The sequence below is a fragment of the Cydia pomonella genome, chromosome 12, assembly GCF_033807575.1.
Source record: "Cydia pomonella isolate Wapato2018A chromosome 12, ilCydPomo1, whole genome shotgun sequence".
NCBI classification, from domain to species: Eukaryota; Metazoa; Arthropoda; class Insecta; order Lepidoptera; family Tortricidae; genus Cydia; species Cydia pomonella.
Window position 1 is genome coordinate 1,780,517 of NC_084714.1, and position 15,296 is coordinate 1,795,812.

The following is a 15,296-nucleotide window of genomic DNA, read 5'->3' on the forward strand; positions in this document are numbered from 1 at the left end:
CAGCCCGGACCTTAACCCCCTGGATTATGCCATATGGCAGGTTATTGAGGAGAAAGCCTGTGCTAAACCCCACACAAATCTTGACTCCCTCAAGCGGGCCATAGTTAAGACAGTGACGGAATTAGACATGACAATCGTGCGTGCCGGTATTGATGACTGCATGGCCTCGTCGTTTGAGGGCCTGTGTCAAGGCCAGAGGAGACCATTTTGAATGATATTGTCATATGTAATTCCTGATTTTGTGTACTTCATTTTAATATACAGTTTATTCAACTTTCGTTCGTATATTTTATGTAGATAAAGATTATTTCAGTAACAGAATTTAGTATCCAACTAGGTAGGTCTCAGAACTTTAAATTTTACGGGATATCTACAATTGTATGGGGCTGTATCTGATTACACCATTTGATTACTTTGGTTCCATGGAAGAAAATCGCAAAATTAGCTTTTGTTGTTGATATTATTTATTCGAATTCAAAATGTAAACCTGTTTAGCTTCGTCGTTACTTAAAGTTTTATATTTATTTTTGTAAGTCTTGACATACAGTTATATTTGAAAATTGACACTAAAGATTTTACTTTGTTTTTTTGTATAATCAGGTCTTGAGGGTTTTCTGCATAAACTGTCCCAGTTTCAAGAAAGTGTTATGATTTCATTGAAGATTAAATCCAGCTCGGTGCTTAAAGGAAAAGTGGGTGAAAAACATAAGTCTGTATTTTTATTGCATCATTATTTCAGAGAAATGCAAGTGAGATTACAGTTATGGCATATTGAACCAAGATATTGAGGTTACAAAAATTCCATCTCCGAATTTAAAGAATCGGGATAAAATAACATAAATACATCTCAATGTTGTAAAAATGTAAACAGTTTCCTTTGCTTCTGTAATAGCAGTTTTGTTTACTTTGTATGATTTAATCAAAGCAATCAGAAATGGTGATATTCGTAAAATACCTAAGGCAAGACAGACATCATTTGTAAAATTGTATACTTCAAGTAGCAATCAAAGTGCCTCATGTCCAGAAGAAATAATCGCATTTGAGGCATCAAAATCGTAGACTTGCGACCACGGAGCGGGAGCTCTGCATAGTTAACCATGGTTCTTGAAAAAGTGCGTGAACGACCTCATCACTTCGAGACCTACTTTTTTATATAGCATACTTGTTGGTGGATAGAACAGTACTTACATCGAGCGACGCGAGGCAGTACCAGCAGAACACATGCTTGCACCGCTTGCACATCATCTGCGCGCAGCCCTCATCCTTCTCGATAGGGACACGGCACATCGGGCACAGTTTTATGAGCTCCGAGTCGGGCAGGAGCGGGGCGCCGGCGCCGGCCATGGAGGACGACGCCGCTGCCGCCTCGCAGGACATGCTGCCGTGCCACTGTTGACAAAGGAAAACATTAATATCTTCAACGTAATAAACGGAAAAAATCGTGATTGAATCTTCCAGTGTACGAGACCGGATTCCAACCTTCGTCCTCAGATTTCACGGTTAGCCTAACGCTTAACCTCTAGGGTACCAATTTCTCAAGTATACATATGTATGTCTGAAGGAAATGACAAGCTTAATGAGCATTATTAAAAATAGAAGAGGAAAAATCATCGGCCACTGTTACGACACGACCATTTCATCAGAACATTATAGATGGGAAAATAAATGGAAGGAGAGGGAGGGGAAGACCAAGAAAAATTATAAGAGCCAAGTAATGGCGCATGTAGGGGCCGTGTCGTACCAGGACACTAAAGGGCTAGCTTCGGATCGACCAAGGTGGAGACAACTTCATCAAGCTACACCGACAAGAGCCCTGCTCGTAAATAAAAGAAGAGAGAAGACGATATGTACGTAATCTTTGAAATAAGGCCTTTGATCATACTCTAAGGGCAAACAATACGTGCTTGCCACTTAGATAAGTATATACTAGAATCTAAGACAAATAATGATACAAACAATCGTCTATATCAGATTTCTCTCCAGCTGATTGTACCCACAAAGTTATTAACAATTACAGTCAACTTACAATCTGTGGATTTCATGTTTTTGCAATTAACAATGTGGACAATGTTACGTACTAGTAAGTATATACATAGTATAGTGTATTACCAATGTACCTAGTGTATTCCACTACTTGTATGTACGTTTGTACTCTGTTTTGTTGTTCTAAAGCGACAGTCATTAACCAGCGAACATGACAAGACTCCACGGAATTATTACAACACGGCACGGCATTGAAATCTAATTTGAATACAATAGAGCCAAAATGTATTGACAACTGACCATTTTTAAACCTTATTACAAGCCCAGAGGGGCTATAAATGGTCAGTCAACTTTGTAATGACACAGATATTGGATTGACGTTGAACTATTCGAAGGTCCTGTGAATAACTCAAGTAATGTTATGAGTATGAATATAAATTAGCGTAAATTACCCAATTATTGGTCCTGAAGTACTGTCATTGGCTCTTATTATTTTAGAAAAATCATGTTGCCTTAAAACAGGTTGAAGGAGCCAATCATGCCCACTGCTTTTATCTCTGTATTATCCTTAAAAAGAACCAACGACCTTGACAATATGTTGTGACAGCTATCGAAAGCCAAAAAACTATCAAACGAATTTTCTTCTTCGGAACTAGATAGGGTTCTTGAGATCTGATAGCAACATTAGCAACCGATACACGAGCTACGCACTATTGAAAAAGTCATCCATTTTTTTTTTCGAATAAAGGTTGTTTTGAAGTGAAGGCGAAAAATCATATTTCTCCTAGTTGTTTCGGCTTTTTGCCACCCCTCGTCAAGATGATATTTTGTACATAAGTTCCGATTGGTTCCAATAAAGCTCACTGGTACAAATTAAGGTTCGAAGCCGCGATCTTCGGTTTGAAAACTTGGAACGACGCAAATGGGCCATTTTATTTAACTACACTTTTTTTAAATATTGAATTTTTTTATGTTATTTCTACTCAGAATGTCGAGCTCCTTTGATCCTTAATAGGAGAAAAAAAGTGTCCTTAGATTTTTATTTCCATTCCGATCGAACAATTTATGGAAATTCTAGGACACTTTATTCTCGAATTAAGATCGAAAGGCGCTCTTGATTATGAATAAAAACAACATTAAAAATCCCAAATTTTAAAGTGTTGTACACAACTTTAAATAAAATATCCCAAATCGTACCGCCGCTAACGCTAATGAGAGGAATTAAAATATGAATAATGAATCTTTAAACCTTAGGATAACACTTCAGCACACTAGAACAGCATGTAAAAACAGGTAAATGTGCATACTGATCGAGCGCCCGGAGCCGTCAGTTGAATGTATTTATAAACTGTCGATTACATATGCGTAAACGCTTTGATTAAATATGTATGGATTGTAATTAATCGTTGTATGTACTGACAGATGTGGAAGATATTAATGTAGGTAATGTTATTATAGCTATTACCTAACCTGTTTGAAAGAGAAACAGGAAAATTGATGAATTTAATCCTAATCTGACTAAAGAGTCAGGATGTTAACATAAACTTCAACAGTTTTGAATGATTCACGGTTAGTTTGACTAGACTTAAATCGGCCGGGATATGGACCGTGATTATGATTACCTTTTATATTGTTTTTGATCTTTTGATATTTCGACGCAGTTACTTGCATCTCACTGGTAACTTGAGGTAGCGGGTTGGTATCAAAGATGTGTAGATCACTATAATATCGGGAGCTCAAAAACTATATAAAAGGTAATCACGGTCCATATCCCCTTCGTTTTAAGTCTAACATAAACTTTGTTTGTATTCCTTATACTGAGGACGCGGTCGCGGTCGCGATCGTCGTCGCCTGGCCTAGTCGGTCTGGCTATGACGCCGATCCTGGGTTCGAAAGTCCTACCGGGACTTCTAGGTACTACGTACCTAGGCGAACGATATCCAACACTCTTGGATTTTTCACCTTTGGTTGCTTTTGTGTTCAGACGTGTAACTTCGAGTGAAAAACCCAAAATGAAAGACTATAATGAACACAAAATTAACCGTCTGATTTCACCTTAAGACTTGTAGTTTTTCTGTACTGTGATCAGAATTTAATTAGCATCGTCAATGATTCGCACAGCTCGCTTGAGCTTGAACCAAGTAAAACGACCTAAAGGCAGGTTTTACAGTCCAGCCATAACAACTGTAGGTACCTACAGTTATTAGTTGGTAAAGTTGCTCCTTAGATTTAAATTTAAAGGTTAAATATATCATCAGTGATTCACATAGTTTTTTTAAGGTACTCTTCTTCTTCTTCTTCTTCCTCGCGTTGTCCCGGCATTTCCCACGGCTCATGGGAGCCTGGGGTCCGCTTGACAACTAATCCCAAGATTTGGCGTAGGCACTAGTTTTTACGAAAGCGACTGCCATCAGACCTTCCAACCCAGAGGATAAACTAGGCCTTGTTGGGATTAGTCCGGTTTCCTCACGATGTTTCCTTCACCGGAAAGCGACTGGTAAATATCAAATGATATTTCGTACATAAGTTCCGAAAACTCATTGGTACGAGCCGGGGTTTGAACCCGCGACCTCCGGATTGCAAGTCGCACGCTCTTACCGCTAGGCCACCAGCGCTTATTTTTAAGGTACGGCAGCGGATACTCAAGTTTGCTTTATTATCTGATTCGGCATAGGCTAAGCAATTGACCCGGCTTAATTCTAATTTAACACCGCCAAATATCGTCCCTTCGACCCTCAGAAACGTAATTAGCATTATACAAACTCAACCTTAAGCTTGAATATTAAGGTTAACTTTCGTTCGGCAGGTATACAGGTCATTCATATTGAAAAGGAGGACAATTTGTTAGCTTGCCTTTTATATTATACATCCCTTAGGCGCTTGGGATGGTAATTAAAAACGTGTTTGTGCTCGATTTTGTTTATGCAGTTTAGGCCAATTTTATGGCCTACAGGCATTTAAGGCTGTATTTTATAGCTCATGTAGTTAACCATTAACCTACAAACATTTATCTGATGCTGATTGGAAACTCTTAGTATGTGTTTTTATATCAGAGTTACTAATAGTGGCTCTGGGCTGAATATTTCATGTCATCCACGATGACGCGCAGATTTGTCGAACAAACATGATAATACTAGTCAAGACACGCGTCGTAATGAATGACACGATCTATAGATATCGCAAACCCAATCGTTACAAAATTTCACAAGCATCAGTTGAGAAGATGTGACCTGTAGAATGACTGCAGCCAGGCATACGAAAGCATTTTTGTCTGTAAACTAAAATAGAGACGATTCGCTCGCACTTCGCGCTCGCGCGGTTAAAAACGACAGTTTCATTGCCCAATTTCTCTTAATGCATATTGAATGGTAGCCAATAGAACCGTCATTTTAGTACTTATCTAAGATATAAAACGTAGCTTTATCAAATCCAATGGTTAATACGCAAGATTCTGGTTAATGCGCGCGGATTATATTTGCATTTTCGAAATTCCACTTAAAGGTTCAAGTATATCATGTCATTTAAAGATATTATTGAGAGCATCGGTTATAATGTTATTTATTCCTTATTGAGATTTTGGCTATCTTAAAAGCACAAATACGGCTCAAAATGTGTTGGGAATGAGTTGGACTGGATAAAATGGACGGGCAAATAATCGAAACGGGGCTAACTTGTGTTTAAATACAATCAGCAATCACAATCAGGAAGAAAGTTTAATGATTGTAGACATAATATTTACGGAATAACAATTTTCCAAGTGGAAATTCTCGAACTTCCTTACTTCAAAATTATTGTTTCCTGCAGAATATTTAAGATCGACATTTAGACGTTTTATGCTGCAGGCGTATAGTTCCGTAATCTCGCGATAAACGATGGTAAAGCGTTTAAGTCGTTCTGACATTTCTGACTAAACGTGCTAAAAAGCCACGTACCTATACTTTACGATTATTGTCACACGATAAAAAGCTTAATGCGTGTATGGAATGGCATAGACGCGGCGCGCGCCCGCTCACGCTCACTCACGCCTTCTCACGCCCGCTCATGCCCGCTCACGCCCGCTCATGCCCGCTCACGCCTTCTCACGCCCGCTCATGCCCGCTCATGCCCGCTCACGCACGCTCCCGCCGTGTGTGTGCATTAGAGCGCGATTCGCCTACATAGAGCAGGAGTTACTAATGTGCCAAACGGAAAGTTTCATTGCAAAATTTTCTTCATGGCATGTTTTGGCTTTCCGCAGCTCGCACATTTGTAGAGAGTGTAGAGTGAACAGTTTTTTAACATACCTCACTTAGTCATTTCTATAATTTAACATACTTAAATGCATTCTCTATGACGACCTATCGATATCATAATGGCTCTTACTTTGACCACCTTGACATTACAGTTAATAAATCGATATTAAGATTCCATTGCGACTCGATATACTAATTTGTATGCAATGGAATTCTGTACCCCTAGTGTAAATATTTTCGGCAGCGAAACGTGACGTACGCGTTTGCGTTAAGTGTCATTTTGTATGAGATTTTTGACTTTCCAAAACGTCCCGCTTGGCGCGCTGTTCAAAAACCCATACAAAATGAGACTTAACGCAAACGCGTACGTCACGTTTCGCTATCGACTAAAATTACACTAGGGGTACTGATAGACGTTAAACTTTTATTAGAGACCGTTAATCGAAATCGAAAAATCAGTAAGCTTAGAGTTAATACTCATTCGATGCATCAGTTTCCTCATTTAATGAAAAAATATATATATCAGGCAACCAAGGCGCATAAATACATACCTTACAAACTAACATACATACAATAATAAAAATCGGAAAAAAATCTAAAAATTATTTCAGCGACACAGTTTTCTGCACTATAACAGCGAAAATCAAGTTCGTCAATTGCGGGCATTTTTCTCTGTCAATCTAATTACGTCTTAGTGAGAGTAAAAGAGAAAGATCCCCGCAATTTGCGAATTTCGAAATTCTGTTGCGTCGCATGTTCCGGGGCAGGATTCAGCAGATTCCCACGGAACCGCCAAAATACCACATTATTTCGGCCAGAAGTCCGCGCTCGCGATGGTTAATAAATAATAAGCTATATGGGAGATGGGAGGTATGGTTAACATCGTGAGGAAACCAGATCCCAACAAGGCCTAGTTTACCCTCTGGGTTGGAAGGTCAGATGGCAGTCGCTTTCGTAAAAACGAGTGCCTACGCCAAATCTTGGGATTAGTTGTCAAGCGGACCCCAGGCTCCCATGAGCCGTGGCAAAATACTGGGACAACGCGAGGAAGAAGGAGGGGGAAGGTATGGTTAACGTACTTATTAGTGACCGACCGTTAGTGAAGGTCTCCATTTTAGCTTGGGCAAAAATTCTTTCGTATGTCCGGATATGTTCTCCTCTAAAGGTCGCAATTCTCAACAGATTCTTATAAAATGTAGCGAGCAAGTTCGGTGAGTAAATAGATTTATTTTGTCGATTCAGCTTTTGTTTTCTTTTCAAAATGGCGGAAATTTGTTCAGTTTTACTTAAGAGGCTGTCAATACCTAAAGCGCGCACACTGTCTATTTGTATCGGAGTAAATGAGATAGCACTGTCGCATGTTACTGGGCCTGGGCAAGGCAATAATAAGAAAAATATTTAAATAAAAAAAAGTGGATTATTAGTGTAACATTTTACTCAACCACGGTTTAGATATAAATGTTTTGAAATTGTGATTTTAATTGCAAACCCATAAGTCAAAACAATAAAGACATAAAACCGTTTATTTGTGATTTTAAGACCAATCTTTGCAATTATTTTCTATCGAGCCGATTTCGTTCAATCATGTATCGAGTACAACCACGGTCTTTGAAATATAATTAATATAAACATATATTTTTCTTACTTGACTAAAACAAATAGTCTTTCTTAAAAAACTGTTTAAGTAACATCAATTTCAAGGACATTGGGTGTTGACAGCCTCTTAATAAGCTAAAAATTGATTACAAACAAATTTTCGCAAAGCTCGCTTAAAACTTATTAAAGATGAGATGATGATGTTTTTTATGGAGTGAGCACTCTAAGCTTAAGTACTTATTTTTCTATGCCATCCTCCACACTGTTAACTGACCAATCCTAAACCCTATTGCAAACAAATAAGGTTTACCGATGGTCAAGCAAGGCTGTTGTTATCGTATATCGTATGGAGTTAGTTTTGCCGAATAGTCGTTCGGGGAAATTCTAGAATCATGAATATAGAAGGAATTGTGGATTTATAGTCGGTCATCTCATGAAAGCGAGTGAATGGAACAATTTTAAACTTTTTTTTAATGATATTATAGGAGGCAAACGAGCAGACGGATCACCTGATGGTAAGCGATTACCGCCGCCCATGGACACCCGCAATACCAGAGGGGTTGTAAGTACGTTGCCGACCTTTAAGATTACGCTATTTTATTGAAGGTTTGAGGGTTTGAAATTGAACTAACAGGCCATTTCGAGTTTTATTACTTGTAGATTTAATCATTTTAGTTTAATTATATAGTTTAATTTTATTGTAAATATGGAAAATTATTTCTGGAATAAAATATTTTCATTTCATTTCATTAGACCCTATTTATGGTGTTAAATAAGCAAAACTGACATAGTGGCTACTAAAACTGGCTGATAGAACTCATCTCCGATTTCCGGCACACTTGTGAAGCCAATAACTCAAGTTCTCAAACTGTCTGTCAGTTTAAAATTGTAGCTCTGATTAACAACGAATCCGAGATATAACTTATAATAAATCTGTCCAGTGCCGTTACGCGATTAGATACAAATATGGGTTTGAACAAACAAAATCATATATCACAATAAATTTTGGCATTAACACATGAATGAAGGACCCGTAAGTTGGTGTCCTCTTCTAAGGATGAGCGAGATGGATGTGCGTGCCCGTGATCGCGGATATCAGGTTTTAGAATTCGGATTTTTGTACGTTTAAATAAATAAAGAAGGAATCTATAAGTTCCCTCAAACATGACAAATATTGCCGATTTTTAAGCCCGCGTCACATTCTCGATAAAACTACACGGGACTTGCCGAATACGAGAATGTGGAGTGAGTATTCGTCTATGTTCGTATTGTCTCGCATATGTTCGCGTTGTTTCCGTTTCGTGTTGGTAAAATAACCAAACATCAAAGGGCTTTCGTGAAGTTTCGTGTTTGCGCGAAACTATCCCTCCACACTCTCGCTGTATTGAGATATAAGAAACAAATGCAGAATGATAGTTAATCTGTTTTATCTCGTTCTGTTGCGATTTTTTTTTATACTACGTCGGTGGCAAACAAGCATACGGCCTGCCTGATGGTAAGCAGTATCCGTAGCCTATGTACGCCTGCAACTCCAGAGGAGTTACATGCGCGTTGCCGACCCTAACCCCCTCCCACCCTCGTTGAGCTCTGGCAACCTTACTCACCGGCAGGAACACAACACTATGAGTAGGGTCTAGTGGGTATGGATCGCAGTCATCCAATACCTTCGCTAAAAACTCAGTTTTCTGAACCTACTGCATCTGAAGACTCATTAGTGCCGTCTAATATGTGTTACTGTAACGATATTCACGATTACAGTTTACGATATTCACGATCTGCTAGCTACAGCTATAAGTGTGTAAATAAGCCGATTACCGAGCCCTGCTCTAATTCATAATTAAAGCCCCATTTAGACGGTTCAAGAACTTGCACGCGACTTTCGTTACTTTGCGGTATTTCGTTGATCGACTGAACTATATAGAGTTAGCAATGTATCGAATATTGCATAATCCGTCTAAATGGAGCTTAAGAGGCTGTCAACACCCAATGTCCTTGAAACTGATGTTACTTAAACAGTTTTTTAAGAAAGACTATTTGTTTTAGTCAAGTAAGAAAAATATATGTTCATATTAATTATATTTCAAAGACCGTGGTTGTACTCGATACACGATTGAACGAAATCGGCTCGATAGAAAATAATTGCAAAGATTGGTCTTAAAATCACAATTAAACGGTTTTATGTCTTTATTGTTTTGACTTATGGGTCTGCAATTAAAATCACAATTTCAAAACATTTATATCTAAACCGTGGTCGAGTTAAATATTACACTAATAATCCACTTTTTTTTATTTCAATATTTTTTTTATTATTCCCTTGCCCAGGCCCAGTAACATGCGACAGTGCTATCTCATTTACTCCGATACAAATAGACAGTGTGCGCGCTTTAGGTATTGACAGCCTCTTAAGGTCAATGTGGGGAAGACCAGTATATAAAATTATTGGTTGTACTCCCGTATTTCAATACGTAGGTACTTCGTTCAGACACAGTTATGCCGCGAACTGGACGCACGCGGCGCGCGGCGCGGCAAGCGGCCACCGCTGTCGTCCAAAACAGATTCATTCAAGTCGCCGCAAGCCGCTTGCCGCGCCGCGTGCATCAGTCCGCGCCCTTAAGGAAGGAAGAGCTTTGCTCCTTGTGCTCTACCTACCTTCTGTAAGTGAAGTATGTATACAAACGCAAGAGTTGAAAGCGACGAAAGAGCTTGTAGTTATAAACGGTCCTTTCCACATTCACCCGTGGTAATGTGCTATTTAAAATACATACAAATTAGCCAATATTTTTTTAACGGTAATGCTATACCACAATGTTGCTTAAACTATTTTTTTTATTTAACATAATTATTAAAACGACATTTCTTCTTGATACATTATTTAGGTTGACATTTCTCTAAGCGGCAGTATTTGTTAGTTCACGTTATCTAAATATGTCCAACGACACACAATATTTACATACACAACAGATGAGTATTCATGATATATATTTAATAGCACCATAAATAAGATTAATCTAAGCCAGAACATTGAACCGCAATAAATCGTATGATAAATGTTAGCACTCGAACAGAAAACTAGGACAATGTTAATTATAGTCGCTGTGCCAAAAGACATTGGCTGTCAAAACCAATATGAATTTATCATAGATATGATTCTTATTTAGGGCGTCCGTTAGAGGGCGCGGGTGCACAGAGCGGGCGCACGCGCGCGTCGCCATTGTAGGTAAAATCCACCGTACGCGTCCACGACAGTTAGCGTTTTTCATACAATCTTTCGAAGGCTCCCCGCGGTTTTCATCGATTTTTGACTACTTTTGAGTGGTTACTCCTACATTTGCATTATAGATACAATTATAAGACAAACGGCTATCGGTTCTTCAATCTTTTATCTTAATTCTGGTCTGCCGGATTTTGAAAGAAATTAACACTTATTTTTTTATATTTTTTGAAACAATTTCTAAAAAAAAAAAAACACTTTTTTCGTTACTAGATTACTGTGAAGGATTTTACATGTACAAAATCTACACATTTGGGTTCGTCTTTGACGTCTCTAAAAACTGATCAGACATTTTAATTTTAAACTAATGAACACAACAGTTATGGCCAGTAAATCAATTTTTTGGCCTAAAATTGTTCAACTTTGATGCCAAATATCTCGAACCCAGTGAACTTTGAAGTAAATATGGTATACAATATAGTATTGTATAATTAAACCTTTTTCATTTAACGAAAGAGGTCAAGACTATGAGATAATTTATCACTGGCCAACTCTGTGTAAAAGTCAGGCTTAAAAAACTTAAGATTCAATTCCCGGATCGTACCCACCAATGGCTTGCTCGGGACTTGCGCATAGGCAGATTCACGAAAGCTCATTCATTCGTCATTCATCGATTCAGCTCATTTATTTAAGATTAGAATAGAATAACTTTATTTGCATAGAATAAGTTCATATTTTGGTGTCCACAGATGTAATTTTGACAATTTGTTGCTTATTCTGCTATATGTTTTCATCTATAAAATAATAATGTGCGATTAAATAGATATATTTTTTTTTTTTTTTTTTTTTTTTATATTATAGGACATTATTACACAAATTGACTAAGTCCCACAGTAAGCTCAATAAGGCTTGTGTTGAGGGTACTTAGACAACGATATATATAATATATAAATATTTATAAATACTTAAATACATAGAAAACACCCATGACTCAGGAACAAATATCCATGCTCATCACACGAATAAATGCCCTTACCAGGATTTGAACCCGGGACCATCGGCTTCGTAGGCAGGGTCACTACCCACTAGGCCAGACCGGTCGTCGAAATTATAATGAGTTGACATGTAAAATAACTATATTTTATCAATAAAGTTTTGATTGATTGATTGATTTATGTATATAATAATACTAGCATGCAAAAACTTTACACAATTTAAATTTTAATTACTATTGAATAACAATTTTAATCATCAATTTCTTTTTACTCCTGGATGTTACTCGGAGAGAAAATCTTTGAGGCAATAATAATTTTTATCCAATAAGTAACAAACAATACTTCTTTTAAATTTATTAATAGGTAGCTCCCTCATGCGTTGCGGTAGCTTGTTATACACTTTAATGCACATTGCAAAACACTGTCTGTTATATAATGAAGTCTTAGGAATACTATCATGTACAGTCAGCATCAAAAGTAACGGATGAAACATCGCACCAAAAGTATCTGATATTCCGGATAACTTTTCCAAATATAGATAAATTTCTAAAATTCACGCTCAAAAGTATATCGTTTACAGTCCTTGTTGCTCTATATTAAAGACATCACTTTTTGTTAAGCTGTTACAGAATGGTAGATACTTATGAAAACTTATTTGATCCGCTACTTTTGATGCTGACTGTACAAGACCACCTTCATTTCTCGTGCCCCTCGGAAACACAGTTTTGGCCGTCGTGAAAAGTTCCATATGGTTCTTGACGAAAATGCACGACTCCAATATATACAAAGACGGAATCGTCAGGATCTTTAAATTTTTGAACCTTTCTCTACATGACATATAAGGGCGTGAATCATTAATATCCACATATTAAACGAAAACTGCCTGTTAAGTAATAATCTCGCATCTACTCTTATGAATCTGCCTACTCAGATACCAAGGAGGTGATCAACGTTGTTATTATTTAGTTTTAATTTAGTTTTTTGCACCTCCTAATTAGTTAAATTAAAAGTTTCATTTCTTCACTACCTAAACTTTAGATAGTGGAGAAGTTTAGGTCCCAAAGGCTGTCTGGAAGAGATCGCTCTGTAGCGATAAGGCCGCCTGTTCTTTACCTCTATCTTCATGTATTATATGTATTTTTATGTACATTTATTCTGAGGTTGTGCAATAAAGATGATTTGTATTTGTTGTTCTTGTCCTTTTGATGCTTAGGTATGCGTATATTTTCCCGTGAAGAAAAATTATCGACAGGTAAGCTTGCTTCTGCGAAGAAAGTCAAGAAATGTTTTAAGTTTCCAATTGTATGGAGTATGCAATGGAGTTAGCGTGGGAGGAATGCCCTTAAGACCTGTGCCCTGCAATGGTGCGAAGCTTTGCACGCTTTAGGTAGAACCATTAAAATAATCTTTTGATATCAGAGTGAAGTGAAGGCTATTTAAGTGAAACTACGCTCCACGTTGCACAATAAATATTCTTTGTCCCGGGCAAACTTTTACATTAAGTGGTGCTCAGTGAGGGCTTTGTAGCGCTTCTATAAATCCTAGCCTTTCTTCTGTCCGCCATTCTTACTCATAGTGTTGTGTTCCTGCCGGTGAGTAAGGTTGCCAGAGCTCAACGAGGGGGGTGGGGTTAGGGTCGGCAACGCGCATGTAACTCCTCTGGAGTTGCAGGTGTACATAGGCTACGGAGACTGCTTACCATCAGGCAGGCCGTATGCTTGTTTGCCACCGACGTAGCATAAAAAAAAAAATATGTGTCTAAAAGGTTATTTAAGTTGGACTGCATCTTACGGTGCACAATATATAAATCTAAAAACTAGAAAGGCCAATATTCTTTGTCCCGAGCAAGCTTTTACATTAAGTGGTGCTCAGTGAGGGCATTGTGGCGCTTCTATGAATCCTACACCGGCTTTTCTTCTGCCACTCTAGAGACGACATGAATGCGCGTAGAAATAGGTAGCGATTCAATACGAGTCTGGAGAATTATTTTAGTTTTATGACTAGACGCGGATTCAAACTTTAAGATACAACAAACATTTACTAAAGATACGATACGGATTAGATATGTCAGTGTCAAAAATAGTAGTACTTAGTAGTAAAACACTTTATTGTACAAAAAGAAACATAAAACAGGAAAGAACACGTATCATTTGGACAAAGGCGAACTTATCCCTTTCAGGGATCTCTTCCAGTACTGTACTAAACGGCATAAAAGAAAATATTTAATTTCCTAAAATATAGGTAAACCTACAAAAAAAGGGACGTTTCTTCAAACAAACCCGTTACTTTTGACACTGACATAGGTACTTATCTAATCCATATCGTATCTCTAGCAAATGTTTGACGTAAGTATATTAATTTTCGAATCGGGCCGAATGAGATTTTTAAGTTGTGATCCGTATACAATGTGTTTGTCCACGTATAGTCGAGCCGTTAACCACGTATAGTACGATGAATTTTATCGACAAATCACCCCCCACATCTATGTTTTTTCTCAACCATTTTAAAACTGCACCCCTTCAAAGTTTTATGCTGCCAAACATGACTGCACTTGGTTAATGTAAGTAAGTAAGTAAGTAAATGTTCTTTATTGCACCAACAATTATACATTTTACATACATGCAAAACTACAAATTAATTTTAAAGGAAAATAGAACCAGGTAACAACAGGCGGTCTTATCGCTAAAAAGCGAATGTACCATTATCTTTCCATTTACCTATGGCACGTAAAATAAATAAAAATCATTCGATAGCTTATGAATTAGGGCATTAAATTCAAGTATAAATGTTACAGAAAATTTTCCACAATTACTCGAGACTTGATGATAACAAAGATAAAAATTGTCTTCAAAATTTTTTTTTTTTACATTTTATCTTTTTTTTCGAAAACGAGGTCGTTGACCAGTACTTTTTTTATTGTCAAATGATAGTACAGGGCATCAGTTATGTGTACTCTACACATTCTGTTTAAAAATACGACAGTTGAAGAGAATCTTTTCAAAATTGCTTTTTTCTGTATGAAAACCATAGAAAAATAAGTTTTTTTGAAAATACACTCCTCAGTTAATGAAAATAGAGGTTATGCAAGAAAGATTTGGTGTAGAAGGCGAGGCGTCTTAACTAAAATGTAATGACAATTGCGGTTAATGATAAATATGATAACGACAGCGCGAATAACGTAATTAAAAAACAAACTAAGCTTTATCTTATCTTTATCGCGCGATAAGCAGCTGTAAAGCCTGTGAACAAGTATCTCATAGAGGCGAGTTCCCACTCGAT

The 15,296-nt window shown here is 37.5% G+C and overlaps 1 protein-coding gene across 3 annotated transcripts in view; it reads right to left on the reverse strand.

Annotated features, from left to right (window-relative positions):
* Nucleotides 1-15,296, reverse strand: part of LOC133523252 (E3 ubiquitin-protein ligase RNF144A) — a 242,828-nt gene that overhangs the window by 17,061 nt on the left and 210,471 nt on the right. For all 3 annotated transcript variants that reach the window (XM_061858734.1, XM_061858736.1, XM_061858735.1), the window contains one exon: nucleotides 1,189-1,389. In XM_061858734.1, coding sequence (XP_061714718.1) covers nucleotides 1,189-1,389 — 201 coding nt within the window. The remainder of the gene's footprint in view (nucleotides 1-1,188; nucleotides 1,390-15,296) is intronic.